Source organism: Sminthopsis crassicaudata, chromosome X (assembly GCF_048593235.1).
Source record: "Sminthopsis crassicaudata isolate SCR6 chromosome X, ASM4859323v1, whole genome shotgun sequence".
In the NCBI taxonomy this organism is placed as follows: domain Eukaryota; kingdom Metazoa; phylum Chordata; class Mammalia; order Dasyuromorphia; family Dasyuridae; genus Sminthopsis; species Sminthopsis crassicaudata.
In genome coordinates, this window is record NC_133623.1 from 11,253,668 (window position 1) to 11,275,142 (window position 21,475).

A 21,475-nucleotide genomic window follows, 5' to 3' on the forward strand; every position below is an offset into this window, starting at 1 on the left:
GTCCTTCACTTGACCATCCCCTCAGGCTGTCATCCTATAGCATTTTCCCTTTCACAGCTAAACTCAGAGGAGACTCCCTCTGAGCTCAGTGTCCTCACTTCCTTTCAGTTCACTCGCTTCTCACCCCTTTGCAATGTGGCTTCCGATGTCATTGCTGGATGGAAATTGCCTCCTCCAAAGTTACTACTGAGCTTTCTTATTTGCAAAACCCAATGGCCTTTCCTCAGTATTCCTCCTTGTCTTCTCTGCAGCTTTGGCAACCGCTGAGCAGCTGTCCTTTGGTACTCTCCTCTCTGGGTTTCATGATCCAGTGAGAGCACATTTGTAAGAAGTGCCCATTGCATAATGGCTGGCACGTAGTAGGTGCTGTACAGATGCTTTTCCTTTCTCTTCATGGCATTGCTCTCTCTCTCCTCTGCCTTCCATTCTGACCACACCTTCTCAGGTTTATTGCTAGAGCTTCATCATAATCATATTCTGCCCTCTAAATGTGGATATGATCCTAGACCCTCTTCTCTGTTGATACCTTCTCAGTGACCTCATCAGGTGCCATGAGTTAATTGCCTAGTCTTAATGTAGATGACTTTCTTCTAAGTGCCGGTCATGTGTCACCAACTGCCTTTTGCATCAGTTGAAGATGTTCCACATACATCTGGAATACGTGATCCAAATGGAATTGATCATCTTCCCTCCAAACCCACTCCTCTTCTTACCTTTCCTGTTTCTGTCAAAGGCATCACCTTTCCAGTCTCAACTCCTGACTCTCCTTCCCTTAGCATATTTAACAGTCACCAAGTCTTATAGGTTCTACTTCCGCAACGATCCTGCTCTTTTTATTCAAATTGTTACCATGTGGGGCGGCTAAGTGATGCAGTGGATAGAGCACCAGCTCTGAAGTCAGGAGGACCTGAGTTCAAATGTGGTCTCAGAAATTTAACATTTCCTAGCTGTGTGACCCTGGGCAAATCACTTCACCCTAGTTGTCTCAGAAAAAAAAAAAAGGAGAAGGAGGAGGAGAAGGAGAAGGAGGAGGAGAAGAAGAAGAAGAAGAAGAAGAAGAAGAAGAAGAAGAAGAAGAAGAAGAAGAAGATTTTCTCTAAAACTGAGTTTAAGCGCCGCATCTACATGAGGCTTTTTTCTAATCAATCGATCAATAGCTGCTATTCACCTCCCCCCCCCAATTGCCCATGGTTTAAAAATGTACCCTTACCCATGTACACGCTGCCTTCCTCTATACAAGTATATGGAGGGTACCTTGGAGGATAGGACTTATTTAATTTTTGTCTGTATATAGCCTGGCATATAGAGTATATACTTTAAAATTACAGATTGATTGTGTTTGTGTCTTTTCATCTTAGTAGATCTGAAGGTGGGAAGTGGATGGTTAAGCTTTGTATCTTCCCAAGGCTTCTGGTGTAGTAGACACTTAATATTCAATTAATTAATGATGAATACAGGAGTATTTTTTTGTGATGGTGAAAGTGGTGGGATTTGGCAGTAGTTTAGAATGCAGGATTGGGATGGGCTATGGGTACTTTGAACTCTCTTGAATTCAGAAATTCTATTGTGATGGAGAAGCCAACCAGGGAAGGACGACATAAGGAAAATAAGGGTATCGGTTTGTCATCCATGTGGTTGGGTCCAATTGGCTTCTGGGGACATCCAGGTACAGCTATCTTCTAGGGGCTCAATATAGGAAAAGCCAGAGGGACAAGGCCCTCTACTTCCTTCTGGGGGCACAAAGATGGTGGGAGATGCCATCCTTCCACTTTTTTCCCTTAGCCTACATCTCTTCATGAGTCAACAATGTGTTTGTCCGCAAAGGTTTCATTAGGATTTTGCCGTGTCAGAAAGAATCATGCATGATTCTTTTTTCAAGAGGCATTGGGGGCTGCTAGACGAGCACTTGTTGTTTCCTCTGAGTTCAGAGGAATTGAAGGGATTTGCCATCTTCCCATGTAAAAGCCACTTTAGAAATTAATCAGGAGTGTTTCATTGGAGCTAAGAAGGCTGTGTATGGGAAACACGAGGGCAGAAAATCTCCTTCGAATGACAGCTGGGCATTTGTGACCTTTCTCACCATTCCTGTATGTTTAAGTATGCACACGTGTGTGTAAATACCCATGCATGTGCGTATCTAAAAGCGTATATGCAGGCGGATGTGTGTGTTGGTGTGTATGTCTCTACATGGAGCACAGCTGTGCCTCGGAGATTTATCACATGTGTATTTGTATCTTATTCCTCACTTGGCTATTAAGCTCCCTCCCCCTAGCTTCCTCCCAAGCTCCCTTTTCTTCCCACTGTTTATTAGAGGCCTTTCTGGACATCTCTCTGGCCCCACCTTTTTTGGATTTACTTCTACCATTCATGGGGTTTCCCCATTAAAATGTAAGTTCCCTGAGGGGAGAGAATGTTTATTTCAGTATTCTCAGCCCCTAGTAGGGGCAGCTAGGTGGTTCTGTGCTTGGAATTGGGAAGACTTATCTTGATTAATTCAAACCAGCCCTCAGACACTTACTAGCTGGGTTACCCTAAGCAAGTCACTTTACTGTATTTGCCTCAGTTTCTTCATCCATAAAATGAGCCAGAGAAGAAAATGGCCAACCATTCCAGTATCTTTGCCAATAAGCTCCCGGAGGGGGTAACAAAGACTTAGATGCAACTGAAGCAACTCCACAATAACAAAAGCCCCTGGTAGAGCTCCGGCCCAGAGGACGGGCTTTGGAAACATATGCTTGCCTGACTGAATGGATGGATGAATGAGGGGGTGTGCATCTTTGCACTTATTTTATTCCCCAGTGCTCAAGAAACAGGAACCAGCTGGTTGATTTTAATTCAGGTTTTCGTAAATCCTCTTATCTTTGCTTCTTCATTTTCATTTATGAAAAGGAGGAGACGATTCCTGTCCACCAGGCATCTCAGGAGCTATTTAGTATTTATAAATGCTCTGTAGATGGAAATTGCCATGTATTTTCATGGCACAAGAACTCTGAGGTCGTGGAGCAGAGGGGACCTGCTCCAAATGGAAATCAAGGTGTCCTTCAGATCGGTACCCCCTAATTAGGAACCAGAAGGAGCTGCAGAGGCAAACTGTTCACGGCCTTCTTGGACAAAGTATTAGTCGAGCAGAAACTTGGCTTGGGCCTGCCCCCTTTCGGAAGAGAAAGAAGAATGCCAGTCCTATGAAATTTGGGGAAGACACTCTATTTCCCTACTCCCCTTCAGAACTTATACAAGTCCCCACATTGAGACCAAATGATACTTGTGAATCTCAATTCCCCAGACAACAGCCTGGGAACAGTCCCTTAGTAAGTGTTCATCTAAGCAAAGGTCAGACCTGAGGGTTAAGAAGGAACAAAATCTGGCCAAGAGCAGGAAAGCGCACACTTACAGGAAAGGGCCCACACTTCCCCTCTATCTGCTGGTCTTGCTTTCTCTTTGGCTGAGTCTTAACAGTGGTAATCTGTTAGTGGAAAGTTGTTGAGCCTCTCACTGGCCAACCTGGACTTTATTAGATGACTCAGGTAAAATCTAGAGACTGTCTTTCAGATAATGGAATACAAAGGAGAAGAAAAGTTTTTTATGAGTCAGCTACAGCGATATTTTATTATCAGCCTTTCATTTCCGCATTCTCTATACAGCATCATAAAAGGCAATATTTGGGAATCCTGCCTGCCATCCCTCCTTTCCCCAGCTAGTTGCAGGTTCCACTGTATCTTGTAGATGTCCTGCTGATCGTCCGTGTTAAGACAAATCTGCACCATTTGGGGGTGAGAAGGTGGTCAAGGAGGATTTTCTGCCCCGATGCATGAAGAGTGTTTGGCAAGAATCAGGCCGTTTGTGACGCATGCATATATATGAGAGTAAGAAGAAGGTAACTGTGTGATAGCCATAGAGGGCAAGTAGCCAAGCACTCCACAGGCACATATCTGCTGGCTTACACGTGGATATTGTGGATTGGCTTACTTGCGTGGTGCCGAAGTTTGGCACTAGACCCGCCCCAACATGCGCGCCACCCACCAGTTACAAGGCATGATAACCCGACAGATGACCCTCCCTCCTTGGTAGCAGTACGGGTAGGGGTAGAAGCCCAGTAGAGGCTCACACACCCGGCGGCAATAGCGGTTACCCCGACGACAGTAAATACAACAATAACCTCTTTCATCCAGCATGGGGTCAAATTCGACTCCATTTTCGGTCTGTAAGAAAAATAGAGAAGTTGACTTGAAGAGGTTAGGCCAACTGTACAGAAGTTCCACTCAAAATGAGAGAGCTACAGGTAGCTTGGAGGGAAGACAATTAAGTTCCCTGGTCATTGCCCTTTGAGTCAATGGTGTTCTACAAAATTATGATAAAATTATTTTCCCTGCCCCTATGGTACCATTCAAGTTTATAAAACCACCTCTTTTGCTGTTATTCCCATTCTAACGAATGTGACTTAAAATGATATTAAAATTAGGAATGCTTTTGGAGGTTCCCTCCCAGTTGGATGTGATCCCCCTTTCTTTCTTTCTAATGGCAGATTCAGTGGGGGAAGTCTAGAAATAGGTTACCCCAAACTGCCAAGTAGTCCAGAACCACCCATCAAACTGCGGTGGGCAAGCTTTGGGAAATACGGGGTAAAGCCCATGGGTCATTGGAATCATTTTAGAAACTCCTGATCTAAGGTCTGAGCACATCATGAAAGAGCTGGTCGTTACCTAACCCCCAAATTTACATAGTCGTTCACTGGGAGATCCTCTTCAGCTAGCTGTCTGCTCTGGCGTTTCTTCCCAGGCTTCACTTCTGGGTCCATCCACTGTTCGTTGAGGTCGATTCCACTTTTTCGGTTTGTGAGAAAGTGGACATTTTCATTTCCTCCCTCAAAGTCCTGAAATTCAGAAGCTGAGGCGACAAATGTTAGTATTGGGCCAAAGTCATATTCCCCACATCTCCGCGTGGGCTCCATGGGGCCTCGGCAATGGAGGGATTTCTGCTGGGAGAATTTGTCTCTGGTAGCTTTGGTAGGGGTAAATCACTCTCATCCTTTAACTTAAGTACTAAAAATAAAAAAAGGATATTTTCAAAGCTAATAGCCTACCAGCTACCCAAGCACAGATGTTCTTAGCTGTAGAGTCACTAGCAAATATTCTTCCCCACACTATTTTTGCCCTAAGAGAAAACATTCCTAGTAGAGCTTTATTTTAAGATGTCTAGAAATGGGCCCACCAAGGTCTCTGTACACCTGGGCTGACCATAGTTGGTAGGAGGCTCCTAGGGCCCTTGGCTTTGCTGAGCTAGCTCATTGGCTCTCTCCACTCTGCTGCTGGAGGAGCAGACATGGAGCAGGGGTCCCGTCTTCCAGGGAGACTGCCATGGACTCATGCCTCATTGGGAACACCCATATTTGGACTGATTTAAATGGGTTTAGAGCAATGAACTGAATATGTTGGGTGGAATGAATACAGATGTGTAATGAAAGCCAAATCGCCTCTTTGCTATCACTGGCCATGTTAGGGTGGTGTTACCCTCGCTGGTACATTTAAGAGCCCGTCAGCATAAATCTGTCCGATTTTGAGCTTGGCCGTGCAAGTCCCCTCCTTTCTGGCACAGTTAGTGTGTGCTGAATCATCTAGGAGATCCCAAGATAGTTAGCCCAGTGTTGTCTTTGGAGGGAGGACAACTCCGTACCTGTGAGTAGGGTGGGGTGGATCCAGTGGATGCTCACATTCTGGCAAACTTCAAAAATTTTGGAGCCTTTCAGGAAGTCTTTGTTTTCAATAGGCTTTTCTCCCGGAATCCAAACCATAGATTGCTCAAAGTAGGTTGTTGTGATTTCATCATTCTAGAAGAGGAAGGGAGTTGGGATGAGTGAAAGGCTAGTGGGGGGCGGGGGGGGGCGGAGAGAGAAACCCAAGCCCAATAACCTTACAGACAACCTTTGATGTGCACGCCACGTCTAGGCTGAGCTGATCATAATAATAACTAGGAAAGTGCAGATTATCATACTTGTACCTGCTGTGATTGGTTCTGTTATTATTCCTTTTTTACAAATGAGAAAATTCAAATTGAATGAGGGTCACATAGCTAGTGTCTAAGGCAGGTTTGAACTCATGACTTCCTGCCTCCAAGACTAGCCTTCTCTGCATTCTGCTTAGGGAGGATGCAAGGGTGCAGGGATGTTAAAGATTGGTCTGAGGAAGCAAGATGGTAGGCCCCCAGATTTCGAACTGGAAGGATCCTGAGATAGGTCCTGAGAGATTCTTATACCATGTCAAGCCCAAGAACAGGCTTTTGGATGCCTTCGTTTCTTACCTTGGGACCTAGAGGCGAATTTACATCCTTTGCCGCCTTTTAAAAGTCCCATGACCAGTCTGTCCCCTGTCCTTAGTCCATTGTTGGAACCATGCTCACTCCACATATAGCGTGGCTCCCGGTGAGTGTTGGCTTCCCCATGTTGCGGGTCACTGTCACCCCCTGATGGGTGGGGCGCCTCTGCTCTCACTTGGGTGCAGATCATGGAGGCCGTGATTATTTGTAAGGATAGTCTCGAAACAGTCTTCTTACAGCCAGAGCCCTAGGCACACTGGGCCAGGTGCAAGCATTGCCGATCCCCATTGCTATTTCTTGGGCTTTGTGAGGACGTTATTTCTGTATTTGGGCTTCCTTGACTCATCTCCTTGCTTAATCCTCCCCCTCCCAATGATGTGAGATCTCTCGATTTCCTTCTTTCTCCTCTCTAAGCTTTATGATTTCAGCACTCTCATTTATTCTCTTTGGAATGACTTTGTATATTTTTCAAGTAATTTATAATATTAAACACTGTGCTGTCTCAAGCTTCAAAATCTAGAAGGACCTTGGGATGCCATGAAAGGAGCTGCCTACACAAGAAGGATTAGCAAGACCCAAGCCTGTTTCTTCATTAATACTTGGTACATTTCACTTGCAGGATCTGTGCAGGCAGTATCACATTAAAGAGGGTTTGTGGCCTTTTGATTCATTGATTTACCAGGAAAATAACTTGGAATCTGTCTGTACCCATAAATATGGGTGCGGGATCAGTTTCTTGCAGATAGGAGAGATGGCGAGACAAAGTGCTTAGTAGATAGAGGGCTGGCCCAGAGGCAGGTGGACCTGGGGGCATGTCCTCCCCCTCTGCCACCCACTGGCTATGTAAGTTGAGGACCCCTTTTATCTCTCAATGCCCACAGACAGCTACCTTTTTTAAGACTAGCGTTTGCAGACCGGTCCCAGACCTGCACTGGGGAAAGGATTGTCCATACCATGAGTCCACCAAACCCACAAGACCCCAGGTTTTGGGTCCATATAAATATTTGACAGAAATGAGCTGCAGAATGAATCAGCGTGAGAGTATGTGGGCCCATGCATTCAGTGGAATGCATAAATAAATCCTGAAAATGCTTCTGGATTAATCAAAAGCTCTAGAGGCTGCCTGTCTAGCCCTTCCAAAATGACCATGCCCATTTTCTGCTAACACTGGCACATGAGGACGAGCATCTCTGTTGATTTAGCTGTCTCCCTGTCCCGCTTTGGACTATAATTGTCCCTCCTCTCGTAATTATCACCCCGTTTCTTGATTGCGCTGATTTGGAGCTTTAAAAATATTCCTGAAATGTTCTGGCCACAGACCTTGAGGTCATAATGGCATCTTTTGTCTCTCTGTGACCATCCTTTGTAAGCCCTCTAATAACAGGGGTCAGTCACCATTAGCTCAGAGTGTGCTACCAGCATGACCCGTGGGGCCAAGGGGGCCCTTGGGAGGTCTTAGGTCAAACAGGAGGTGAGGAGAAACAGTCTGGAAAAAGACTATGCTGCTGGGGAAGGAGAGGAACAAAAGGCAGCATTGGGGGGTGGCAGTAGAGAGAGGGTGACCACATGCCCATTCACACGGCCTGCCAGTTTTTGCAATCACAGGCTGTTGATTTCTGCCCACCCAGGTGTGTGAGCAAAACAGCCGGAAGGAACAGGCAGCCTTTTGAGAACTGAACTGCTCCGGTTCTCATCACCTCAGAGCTGACTTCCCCTTCCTTTGTCTTGACCTTTTCTTCTCCAATGAGGCCCAGGTAGGACTGATTCTGATGTCAGAAATTCCATGGAAAGGAGAATGCAGATGAATGCAGAGTATAAAATAAAGGTCAGAGTGACACTATTTGGCAAGAGATTGGCACTGGTGAGTGAAACGTTGCCCTTGAACACGTGAACTTTTCTACGAACTGGCTTTGGGAGGGGCCGGCTTGGTTTTTCTTGAAGTTGTCCCTTATTTCCTTTGCTAAAGGCTTCTTTTGAAAACTCATGATGGCATAGGGGCAATTCTGGGCTCTCTCAGCAGAGCACCAAATTGGGCAGGGCCTACTTGAAAAAATTTTGCTATGGACCTAGGGATGGACCGATTGTGAGGGTTTGCTTTGCCTGCCTCAGGAAGAGGGGGTCATCACTAGCTCGGCTGCACGAAAACATGATGGAGTTTTGGGCCACATTAGTTTTCCCAGACCAACCAGGATCACAGGATTCTAGAGCCTATGTCAAAAGGGAACGTCAAGCAAGAGTACATTGGGGCCAACTCGAGCCACCTGCAAAGGGGGAGCCAATTGTGAAATTTTCTCTGTGAGAATTTAGATGCTTCAGAGAGATGCTTGATTTATTGTGTTATTATTGACACCTCAGGAAGCGATGGAGAGAGTATTACTGATGTCTAGTCTGAGCCCCTCACTTTACAGAAGAGGAAACTGAGGCTCAGAGAAGTTAAATAACTCACATGTGATCATGTGCATAATAAAGAAATGAATGGTGATTCAAATAAAATCCCTCTGACTCTCAAATTGGGGCTATTTGCTGTACCACACTCTAGGTAATGGCAGGCTTGCTCTCCTGGTCAGTGGAGAGAGAGGAGAGTGATAGTTCTTGGAGCTCATCAGTGAGCAGTAGCAGTGCCCTGTCCCTTTCTTCCTAGTTGCTCAGCTGAAATAATCAGGCTGTCTAGATATGTGAAGGGTAGCACGTGGCAAGATCTGGAACATAGCGCTCAAAGCTTAGGTACTCACGGGCACAGGAAGCACAGCGGCACACCTACCTCAGCGTCTTCCATCTCAGTTTCATCAAAATCAGGAATTACTTTGATCTGGGTTTTCAGGAAGCATTTTTGGAGTTCAGCAAAGAAGATACCGGTATAGCCCTAAAAGAGGCAAAACCATAGTCCCTGAAATGGCAGAACTTGGCGACCAAAGGGACCTTCTTCTCGTTAGAACAGTTGTGCCTTAAAAATCAAATGGGAGCATGAAAAGCTCCGCTACTTCAGTTCAAACCCTCTGATTTCTGAGACACAAACTCAGGGGGGGGGTATACATTCGACTTACATTTTTAAAGTCATGGATTTCCAATGTCTCGTCACTGCCATTTCCGCTTCGGAATATCTCTGTTTTGGTGATAGGGTCAATCTCCATCAAGATCTTCTTCTTCTCCCCGTTGCTGAAGAATGTATGCTCTACATCATAGATCTGGGGCAACAAAGAGGAAAACCAGCGTAGAGATGCTGAGAACTTTCTCTCTTTAGTTTGGTATCATCTAATGCACACTTACCTTTTCTTCCAAGGCGCAGGTGACAATGAGCTATATCAGTAGCTCACCGCTACTAATTCTGTGACTCTGAAGCCAAGAGAGGGGCTTTGAGATCATAAAGCTGAATGGCAGGCACTCTAGAAGCGAGGCCTCTGGGGCTTGCCACTGAGAAATTGCCATCTGCGTTCTGGCAGCAGAGTTTGTAGACCTCAACTTAAATATTAAACCACCTTGAAATACGCCCATGAAGCTGTAAAATGTTACCCCCTTGTGTTAAGTGCAGGGGATATTTATCTTTCTCTTGATTGGTGGACCCCTAAAGTTCATTTAGTTAATCTCCCTCTCTGGGAAGGTATCACCTTAAGCTTTCTGAAGGGGGAGCTGCAAACTATTAAGACTCTCCAGCAGCAGAAGATTTCACAGTGTCCCTTAATAACTCATTTCATTATCTTGAAGCCTTTGGTCCCTAAAAAGAGTCCCTTCAAGCTAAGTGAACTTCCCGGTTGTTGCAGACTAAGTTTATGTCCCTCATTTCGCTCCAGCAGGCAGAAAGGAGATTCAAATCTCTGAAAACCTTTCGTTGTTAAGCTTCATTTTTGTCTGGCCAAATAATCCTAATTCTTTTCTGGATTCTATTTTCTTTACTTTGGTTCTTTTCCCGGGAGCCCGCCTCGAGTCCCTCGCGTTCAGTGGATCACAGATCATGGAGCTTGAGAAGCCATCCGATCTGCCTTCCTCTTTTCACATTTTAGGAAAGTTAGCTCTTGAGTGGGAAAGGGTCTTCTCTAAAGTCTCACAGAGAATAAGTGGGTCCCCCAACTCCAAATCCCATGCTTCTGCTACACTGTATGATCTCTCCTGAGTCCAGACAGTGCCGAACATTCTACTACATGTTTGCTTTAAAGTTTACTCCTACCCGTCTTAAGAGTATTTCCATAGGGATTCACCTAAACCCTTCCAGTTCCAAGGACTGGAATGAGCAATCCCAGAGAACAAATCAGTTAAGGGATATTAATACAGCCTGACTCCATACCTCGAAGCCCTTTTTACCCATGCTATTCTAAGCCCTGGGACCTTGAGGCTTCAGCATCTTAGTAAGCTGAGAGCCTGCAAAAGCATGCCCTCAGGAGGGAAGGACGGCATCTTTCGAATGGCATCTTCCTCAGTGACAGCCAGATCTGGCTTTCATTCTGGGTGTCTGCAGATGTCTGCATTATAGTATTAGTTTAACCCGGTCAGTTTGTCCTCAGCTCAAGCAGAGAAAGAAGTTGGAAGAGTTTGCTGTAACAAGAATTATTTGGAACCCGAAAAAAGACCGACAGAGTTGAAAAAACAAGAGACCAGGTCTGAAACAGCTTTCTTTCCCCTTCCCACTCAATTTCCCTAATGGTTAGCAGGGGCTTTCCCATGCACACGGTAGGTGCTCCCACGGACATTCGTGGAAGGACTCCTACTTCTTCAGTGCTGGGGAAGGGGGAGACTGGTCTCCAGAAGGAATTTTTTTTAAACAAATGAGCAAGGTCAACGAGGAGGCAGAAAGGGAAGAGACAAGGTACCCCGAGATCTACGGCAGGCGTGGAGTTAACTAAGGAAGCCTGAGCTGGTTGGTGACAGGTCGCAGATTCCATTAGGCTTGGTATTTGCTCCTGGATATAAATATGTCCTTGGTTTCAGCTCTGTAGCCAGCTTGAGAAAAGAGAAACCTCTAGCCAGAGTAACAAATCGAGCTCTCTGTCAGCTGGACCTCTGGGGGCCTGGGGGAGAGGAGGTAGGAGAAGCAGCCGGCTCGGATTCAGCCTTGTCAGGTCTCCCAACAGGGCGGAATTTGTGTTCGAAATACTCTCGGTCCCCGAGATAAACTTCCCCGCCACTGCTCGTAGTGGTGTTTTATCAGCACTGCTGTTGATGGATCGGTGCATGGAAAAATGAGGTTAGAGACCAGGGGATGGATGTTGGAGTGCTGCCTACCTGGGCCCCAGGAAAGTACAGGCTGCATTTTCAATCATCGGAGGAAGACTCTGAAATTGGACTGGAGACGTTTCGAATTTCGTTCTCCTGGAGAATGAGTTTTCCGGCATGTTTGGCAATGCACCCTGCTTGGACACCTTGCAGATAAATATTATTGGAAAGTGGCAACGGTGCTAAGCTCAGCAGATCGCAATGATTTTCAAACTTTCTCTGGGAATATTCTTTCTTGGAGCTACCTTTGTGACTTTCTCCCTCCATCACTCCGTCGCTGTGGTGGGAGCTGCTGACTCTGTGATAGGGTTGGTAATAATGAGAAGCAGAGGAGTGCTGTGGAAAGAACTCAGGGTTTTTTTAGGATCATAGATTTAGAGCCAAAAGAGATCTGAGAGGCCTTGGGATTCAGTGCTCTAACTTGACAGTTGGGGAAACTGAGACTTAGAGGGATGAAGTTCTGCAGGGACACACAGCTAGTAAGTGTCTGAGGCAGGCACTGAATCGGGTCTTCCTCGTGCCAAGTCCAGCACTGCATCCACTGAACCACCTGGTTGATTTAGAGTCTCAGGACTTGGGTTCAGATCCCAGCTCTGCTTCTTACTGTCCACCTGCATGAGGCTGGGAAATCCACTATGTTTTTCTCAGCTTTAGCTTTCTTCTCTGCAAAAAGAGAGGCTGGGACTTTGAAAGTCCCTTCGAACTTGAATTGGTACAGCTTTAAAGACCTTGGGATTCAGTTGTTTCAGAACTAGCTGATTTTCCACGCTAAACCTTGAAAGTGGAGGACCTAGGTAGCTGGCAAAGGGAGCCCTTTTGAGGCTGAGGGAGTGGGACGGCACCCCCCGATCTGCCATCCTCCAGGGCTTTGAAATGTTTGAGGGTGGCTGCGAGGGGCTCCGTCCCTTGTCTGGTTTCCCACAGAACACACACATTTGGGAAATGTCTGGCTAGATTTGGGAGAGCATCGTCCACGCCTGCAGAACGGTCTGAGGCTCATATGCTTCTGGGGATCTGTCATCTCATCCCAGTGGGGAACTCATTCAAAAGGCACAGTTTGCGAGCCTCCGACACCTCATCCTGTGGGACCCCCGCCCATGTACTTCCAAAGGTTCACAGGGAGTCTCTCTAGCATGGGGGACCTTCTGCTAGGTCTTTGCACATTATGTGTTTATTGATGCTGTCTGACCATTATCGTCATGCGATCGGACACATCCTTTTCCCAGTGTGCACCTCTTTGCTACGTCCTTATGCCATTTTGTGCCTGTCACTCATGATTGTTACTAACAGTCCACTTGTGCTCACTATATCTCTTCCCCATGGCCCTTTGGGCAACCAGGAATTTTAATTCACTGTGGATACCTGGGCGAATCATTGGAAGACTTTGGGTATTAAAGAGAGGAGCCTTTGTTTCAGATAGAGACTGGGGGTCGTCATAAGCCCTGTGCACTCTCTCCAAGGCCAGCCAGCCTACTCTCCTCCTTTGTTCCTTTCTGGGTCTGGCTTATCATTCGTCTGCGGTGTTTCTCCAAGATCAATACACTGACAGCCCTTTTTATGCACTCTCCTGCCTCCTGCATTTCATAGTCTGAAGAATAGGTATTCTTTGCCCAGTTGGTTTTCCCTGTGTGGACAGTTGGATTACTAGACTTTTCAGAGTGCTTATAGATTTCACTTGGTAGCCTCTTCAAAGGTCATTTGCAGACAGATACATCTGCAAGCTCTCTGGGCTGGCTTGTCTAAGGACCCAGCTCGTGACCTTGGCCTTATTGGCATCAAGCCTAAGTCTGCTATGCTAACTGGTCCAGATAGGGGATTTTTGAAGAACAGGAACCAGATTAGCTTTGTCCTTCCTGATACTAAACTAAAGAAGAATCAAGCTACCCGTGCTGATGTAGAGAAGAGTGGGCATTCAACTTTGACCCCCAACCCAGGAGCAGCTGGCGGCAAAATTATGAAGGGGGGTTATTTTTGCCGTCCCTCACCTCTGCCCCATTTGCTTTTGGCCCCCTTCCTATTTTGTTCCAGCTGATCAGGGGCCGGCAAATCAATTAAGGGCAGTGGGACCTGCAGTCCAGAACAACGAGATAATCCAGCAGGTAGGTCATAGGAATTGCAGCATCTGTGAAGACCACTTTGAAAAAAACAAGCCCATCATGGTGAGGATGCAGACACATTCCTTTTTCTCCTGCCCAGAAATTCCTTCCCCAATCTATTTTAATCCTCCTACTCCGGCAGCAAATGAGCCTCATCATCCATTTTTCATGGGCTTTCATTTTTTTCTGTCTCCTTTGTTTGCCATAGTCTCTGAGATTTGAAAAGAAAGCTTGTCTGAAGGGGTACCTTTGCTGCGCACCTTGGTGTGATAAATCTCTTTAGGGGTGAGTAGCTTTAGTCTGTTCAGAAAGAGGCTGAAGGCATTTGGTCTGGGGCATTTGAGCTGTTTTCTCTTGGTTGAAATCTGGGATTAATCTAGCTGCTCTTTTCCCCAGCCCTCATCCTTCAGCATTTCCTCACGGGCTACAGTTCCTGAAGCTGAGATTGGTGTTCAGAACAGCTGTCTGGGAGGTGTTAATATGTGGGGAGTAGGGGCATTTGAAGGGGCGCAGTCCACCTTGGGACCCAGTGGCTACAAAGTGGTCTCTGGGTACTGAGTCACCTGTGGAAGGAGACTTTTTTTTTTTCCTAGAGGAGCCTGGTCTCCTGGATCTTCAATTACTCCTTTTAAAGTATGGGGAAAAGATCTGGCCTGAGTAGTGTAGACATTCCTCCTTTTCAACAAGGTTGGTCTCAGGAGCTGCTCTTTACATCTGCAAATTCAGAGCTTAAGAAGTTTCCTCTCTTCCCTCCCCCCCACCTTCTTCTTTGTCCTTTGGATCAGCTGTGTTTCCCTTTCTAGTTCTTTGCCTCTGTCAGACCATTGGTTGGCCATGGATCTTAGGATTGGGCTAGGGACAGGGTTGACGTTATTTGATTGGGGGACTTCAGCTTGGTGCCCGGGGAGATGACCCGAGAATGATTTCAGGCCAGAGAGTTGTGGCATCCAAGGGTTCTGCTAGTCCATCAGGACCTCAAAACCCGATCATGTGGGCTAGCATGACATGATTGGAAGCAACTATTTTGCCAAGCCTGATAAGGCGTCCAAAGGGACGCCTCCAATGCCTCAGCTGCTCTCCCTTGCAGGCCCAATTCCACTTCCAGGCGCTCATGGGCAATTCACTTTGAAAGCTCACTGCTTTGTCATTGGCGTCATAGAAGTTGAGAGGCAAATGCTCCCTTAGGAGGAATGGGCCAACGAACAACCCATCTATGTCTGCGGCGTTGTGACCCTCGCTTTTTACTTAATCGGTGTGAATTGCACATGAGTAGCGACTCCAGTGGGAGTTGCTATCCAAGTGTGAATTTGAGTCTTGGAACTCTGCCCGAGCTAATGGGGTCGACGTGGCAGCGAGAGAATGTGAAGCCCATTCCTCCAGCTAAGGACCTGAATGCGAATGCTTCTCCAGAGAGCGATTTCACCCACCCAGCTGCTGGGGCAATAAGGAGGGAAGGGGGGCCCAATGGGAGCTGGGGGAGGAAATCTCTATTTCTTCCATGCCCTGAAGAAGAGTGAAGAAAAGAGGTCTCTGGCTGAGCCAGATGAAGCACAGAAAAACCACACCCACACTAGGCAAGTAAGAGTCTTCTGAAAGCACTGGATCATGGGTGAAGGGACAGCTACAACTCACTGGCGGAGAGCACAATCACCCCCATGCTCCAAGGACCCAGCTTTCTACCTTGGAATCTTTGCTCTCTAGAATGTTAAAGATGCAAGCGACCTTCAAGATCAGCTCATCCAATCCTCTCCTCTTCCAGACAAAGGAAGATGTTTTGGAGAGGGGAAAGGAGGTTTGTCCGTGGTCCCCCTGAGAGTCATTGATAGAGTGGGATTCAGAGCCAGTGCAAGTGACACATGAAATGCTCGTGGGGACAGGGGAGGGCCGGGGAAGGCAGCTGCACTGGGGGGAGAGCTCACTTGGGGATCCGATAGCTTCCTATTTTAATGAAATCGTCTTGTTCACTAGCTGCTAAGTTCAATTGTTTCTAACTGCCAAAGGATTCTTGATGGTACCCTATCCATTTTGGTGCACTGAGGCACCAAATTGTTGACTCACCCTGCCCTCCTTATTAGCAGTCCCAGATCCTTCTCCTCCTATTGTTCCTTGTGTTTTCTCATAGCTTTCAGGGACCTTAGGTGCTCCGGTGATTTCTCAGACAGCCCTTATCCTGAAAATCTCAGCCATAAACTGGGGGAGCTGTGGAAGAATGGCACTTGCTTCCCAAGTTATGTGGAAGAGGGAGGGAAAAGTTGCCTCGAGAAATTTGTGGCTTGCTGTTAGGGTACCCACGGACTAGTGGCTACAAACTTTTTAGTCCATCAGTTTCTCTGGAGGGGTGCCTACCCCCCAATCCTCAACTTCTGGTACATGGAATCAAAGGAAGCCTCCTCAGGCCTTCTGCTCTAAGCCTTTCAGCCCTCCTGATTGGTCTGAACAGAATTCACACACACACACACACACACACACACACACACACACACGTCACAGAAAAGTCTACTCTCATTTAGTCTGTCTAGTCCTTGAGAGCTCCTCTGCTCCCTTCTCCTTTCCTTCTTTCCAGGTGGGCAAAATGCTCAATACACATTGGCCAAGGAGCACCAGAATAAACTGAAGAAGTTTCAGAGAGGGTCTTCTAAGACCCTCAGTAGCTGCAGAGAACCTTGGGTCTGGGCTCCATTAGGTACAGCCAACCCTGAAAGGCTCAAAGCCAAACACTGGACTTCGGGTGCTGGTTGCGGTGCTTGAGAGGTGGTAGGGATCAGCAAGGCCTGATCAAACTGGATTCCCCTGGGTTCAGTTCCCTCCATCTCCTTGCTTGGACTCCTTCCCCCCCCTCTGTCTCTCTGTTTTAAAATGTCAAAGGGAAAAGATTCAAGTGGGCCTTGCACTCCCTTTAGGAGATGAAATCTGAATCTTTTGTCCGTACAAGGTGGGAGGTGGTGGGGGGTGGGGGGAACAGCTAGGAGGAAGAGGACTTTATTGGAATGAAAATGTCAACACCAGATGTGGGATTTTAAATAAATACAGCTTATTTTAAACAGATGTATGAAAACAAAATAAAATGGTGTGTGTGTGTGTGTGTGTGTACATGTGAGTGTGTGTGTGTGTGTGTACATGTGAGTGTGAGTGTGTGTGTGTGTGTGTGTGTGTGCATGTGAGTGTGAGTGTGTGTGTGAGTGTGTGTGTGTTGGTGGGGCAGGAGCAGACACTAATTCTGGGAGGCAGCCCTAGGACAACAGAAACATCCCCTTTGTCAGTAAGTGGCCCAGCACCATCAGCTTTCTTTAGCTGACAGCCCCACAGGCTCTAAAGGCAGCCAGGAGAACTTGGCTTTGCCCTCAGAGCGGGGATTTTCCACCAGCCTTGCATTTGCAGGGCACTTTCTCCTTCATTTGGCCGAGCTACCTGTACCTCTCTCCTCAGCCCCACCTCCTTTTCCTCCTGAAATCCTCAGAATCTAATCTGAGATCTTCCATCTAGATACTGAGTAAACTCTGGAAAAACCTCCATGAGGGCAGTGTGAAAGGAAGGCTCACCGGGGACCTTAGGCACTGGAGACCAAAGCAGCCGTCTGTGCTCCTGGCTCTTCAAGCTCCAACCTCCCTATAGCTGTTGTACTTAACAGGAAACTCTCATACCATCCCTTGGCACTGCTCCCCCTGCCCCATCCCCATGCTTGCAGTTCCTCCTGTCAGGGTCTCCTCCCTCCTTACCTAGCCTCGGATGCTTCCCAAGAGATATTTAGAGGGAGGATCACTGCTTAGCAAGGGGATGGAATGGGATGGACTGCAGCAATGCGATTTCAGTGGTTGCTTCTGCAGGGTTGGGCTCCATGAGTGAGGCCCTGGCTCTCTTGGGGCTCTCTTAACATTCCCTAGGGACACAATCTTCTGATGTGGGACAGACAGGTCATAATTCATGTAATCGCTAAGTCCAGCCTGCCCCAGAAAAGGGAGAAATAAAGATGGCGAACAAGCAGCACAAGCTCTGATGGCGGAGGCACAAGGGATTGGTAGGAAGAGGATTCGGTGTCCCTTTCACTTGTTACCAGGTGAGCTCTGAGCATCTTTTTACACAGAGCCACATCCCTGGGACAGAACATCCTTGGAACTGGATTCTTAATCACCTCTCCACTTTTGCTGCACTCGTATAGGACTGCCACATTGGTGTCCATCACGAGCTGACCTCTCTTTGATTTTCCAAGGCTTGTGATTGTGCCTTGCTCTCTGAAACAAGGACAGGCGCTCTGAGAAACAATTCCAGAAAGCAGCAGGGGACAGGAAGAAGTTTGGGCTGGCTGATGGGTCTCATTAAAGAAGCAGGCAGGTCTCAGTGATTTGGGAGCCTTCTGTAGCATGGCACCACTTTGCTCCCGTGAGCAAACGGATGAATTGTTGGTAGTCCAGCTTTCCTGCCCCCTTCCCCACTCCTCCTTTTGGCCATGATTGTCAGTAACAAAAAGTGGCCTTCTTGAGACACAATAGCAGCAGAATGGATCGTGGAGAACATCTGGGAACACAGCTGGAATTTGTTGGCTATTGGGCATTGGGTCTTTCAGGGGTTGCAAGTGGAGTTGGGACCAGGGGAGGGGGGCAGGAGCTAACCCCATAGGGTCATGAAGCTAAAAGTCTTAGAGAACCTCATTGTGGCAAATAACCCAATAAGTATTTTAAAAGGCCACATATTGCTTTAGAACAACACCCACTAGCTGTGCTGCTGCAATAAAATGAGAAAGCCCCTTGCAGGGGTGCATATCCCATGATCCTAGAGTCAGAAATGCCACGTTTCCCCTGCCCCACCCTTCCCTCCCCACCCCCAAGCTCAGTTCAGCACCCTTGGGAGTGAAGGATGGGAACAAAAAGGGTAGCTTTCCTCGGAATTACTTGGAATTGCCCTGTTGGGGAGATGATTCAGTGTGGGGCTCCCCCCACCCCAGTTGATGACTCCCCTGGCCAGTCTGAGGCACTCTATGTCACCTGGGGAATTAAGGGAGGCTTTCCAAAGAACAGGCAGCTGTGTTCGCCATATGTTCTCCCGCCTCACCTGCCGGCCCTGCTCTGGGCATTGAGCAAGGATCCATTGGGATGGGACAAGAGGGCTAGCTGCTTTGTGATGGAGAGGGGGCTAACCCTCCTTGTTTTTCCTTTCATCTTCACCCTCCTGCTTAAACATGGACGGGATTGATTGCAGAGCAAAGAAAATGGCAGGGGCAGGGGAGAGGCATTGGTGCCAGAGGGCCACACGGGCGGCCTTTGACATTCATTGTAAAAACCATGACCAGGTTTGGGCAAATGATCCCCAATTTAGCCTAAGTAGAACTTTTTCAATTGGGTTCACTTCTTTTTCAATTAACATTTTTTGAACTGAGTCCAATCCCAACAAAGAGCTTTGTGAAGCTCTACTTTGTGCAAGCCACTGGGGATACAAAGATAAGAATGGGGCAGTCCCTGCCTCAGTTTCCCTGTCAGTTCCTACCCTGCTCTTCCTCTGCCCCTCTTTCATTCTCTCTCTAGTCCAGCCTTTGTCCCAAGCCTTCCCTTCCTCCTTGCTCCCTTCCTCCTTGCTCCATTCCTTTCATTGCCCAATCTTCTGGGTTCCCCACTTTTTCCTTGCCAACCTTCATCTTTTCTTCTCATCATTTTTCCTCATTCCCTGCTTATAGAACAACCCCCCCCAACACAAACACTCTGTTTCACAAAGGAAGGGCCTGAACAAGAGGGACTTGAGCCACTCTTTTGAATGATTTATTCTTCAAACTTGACCAAATGGTCATTAACTTTCTGTGGCTCAAAGAATATTTAAGCAGAGGGGTGTGTGTGGATACATTTTTGGGGAAGGGCGGGACAGCCTTAGAATCTCATCAACACAGGGAACTCCGGGAGCAAAAAGTCCTTCTTCCCGGGCTCCCCCGTAACTTTGAGTCTCAGAGATTTGTCAGGGTGAGAGACTGTTGGGAAGTGAACCACTTTGGCCATTATCACTCGGCTAGTTAGGTCATATTTGAACTCATGTTTTTCCCACTCCAGAGCCGTCAGTCTGTGTACTATACCGAGTTCTCTGTGTGTGCACGTGTGTTTATGGCTTTTTTTTGGGGGGGGGGGTAGTGAAGATGCCAGACTTGTGATTTTATTCGCGTAGGGAGCTTCCAGCATGGAAACTCCCTGCGGCCACCCAGATTTGTAGTCTAAAGCCTGGGGTGCTGAGAAGCTAGCCTGGATCTCCCTGACTCCAAAGTCCATCCCTCATCCTTCTGGGCCACACTGACTCTTCCAATTACCCTGTGGACATTGTAGCATGAAACTGCCATTCTCTTCAAACTTATGAGATTTATTCTTTAATAGGTGGAAGTTCTTGGAGAGGAGTCCTGAGTCTCTGTGGGTGGGAGAATGTGACTTAGCATTTTGTGGGGCTTAAGGAGCGATCATCACAGTCACCTCGTACTAATCAAAGCCAGACCACACAGCCGAATCGCCGGGAACACCGGGCCCGAGCGAGGGAGTGGACAGATGCCTAAGGTGCTCAGGGCCTGTGATTTAACTCCTTTGGCATCTGCCTCTCGTCTCTGCCATCTCAGCGGGACTGAGGCAGCTGTGCTTAGTGGGGACTTGAGAGCTGCTAATTAAAAAGAAATCACAAGTGGGATGCTAGAGATCGCAACTACTCCCGGTACTTGGTGGAATCCTCCCTGTAGCCCGTTCACACAGGAGATACATTAAGGTAGAAACATAATCTCTGAAAATCCCTCGCCGCTCCCTTTCTGCGTGTTTCTCCTTCGGTGGGAGGGTAATTGCTTTTCCACCAGTTTCCAGCCAGATAATTGAAAGAAAGATGGAAAGGCTTTTCTCACAATAAGCTTCCCTTCAATGAAGAGCCTTAACTCCTTCCAGCCAAATATTCTACAAGCCCAGGTATAGAGTCAAACACAGAGACTCCCTTCCCCGCCGCTCCCCACCTTGGCGAAATCATGAGACATAATTCAAAAGAACAGAAAGCCGAGTCCAGCTTCTTTCATATCACTGGGCTACAGACAGGCGAATGACCTAACGAGCTGCACTTTTAAAAATCGCAGAAGCCACAGTACTAAGCAGATAGGCTATTTCATTTGAGTATGCTGAAAGTGCTTAGATAACACACTGCATTTACTTACTTTTTGGGGTTCGAGGTTCCAGAAGTGCTTGCCCCCCAAAAATATGAGAGTGAGGGAAAGAGCCACGATCCCGAAGATCAGTCCCCCAATCTTTAACGTCCTGCAGAGCTTCTTCTTGGACTTGGGTGTTTCCCCCTAAATAAAAAGCAAAGAGAAACCACATTTACACACATATGCGCACACACACACACACACACACACACACACACACACACACACACAGAAAGAAAAAGAATACCACTGTCAAAACACTCAGAAGTCTTTCAGAGTTGTTTCTCCTTGTCATGCTGCCCAGGACAAAATCCGGTAAAGAAGGGAAAAAGCAAAATGACTCACATCTAGAAAGTGACAGTCGTCACAGCTTTCTGGAGAGTTCTTGGTCGTCACCATCTCTCAGAGTGAAGCTCTCTCGCCTGAACTCTGAGAGGACTGGAAGACCACTGGCGAGGTGGAGTGAGCTGCAGCTGAGCTGGATCCCAGATGCCAGAGGAGAAGCTGGATTTGTATGACTCAAATCTGTCCTCCCAGAGGCTGAAGTATCATAGGGGGGCCTCCGCTGCAGCAGCCTGTTACGTAGGTCCCGCCGTGCATGCACAGAACATGCACGTAGTGAATTCCGCCCAGAATGGCAAAGACCAAAGGTTATAATGAGAACTCTTGGCTTGGAGGATGGGAGGGGGGGTATTAGATTGGAAAGGAACCAAACTTAGGCACA

The 21,475-nt window shown here is 47.3% G+C and overlaps 1 protein-coding gene across 2 annotated transcripts; it reads right to left on the bottom strand.

Annotated features, from left to right (window-relative positions):
- Positions 1–3,575: 3,575 nt before the first annotated feature.
- Positions 3,576–21,272, bottom strand: TNMD (tenomodulin). 2 transcript variants are annotated; one of them, XM_074277364.1, is made up of 7 exons: positions 21,097–21,272; positions 20,761–20,895; positions 9,354–9,494; positions 9,071–9,172; positions 5,671–5,824; positions 4,701–4,884; positions 3,576–4,199 (listed from the first exon to the last, which is right to left on the bottom strand). In XM_074277364.1, exons 1-7 carry the CDS (start codon positions 21,148–21,150, stop codon positions 3,938–3,940), a joined length of 1,032 nt encoding a protein of 343 aa, XP_074133465.1. In that variant the 5' UTR covers positions 21,151–21,272; the 3' UTR covers positions 3,576–3,937. The 2 variants fall into 2 exon arrangements, with proteins under 2 accessions (XP_074133465.1, XP_074133466.1); XM_074277365.1 differs by having other exon boundaries at positions 3,874–4,199; positions 4,718–4,884; positions 21,097–21,271.
- Between the last annotated feature and the right edge of the window lie 203 nt (positions 21,273–21,475).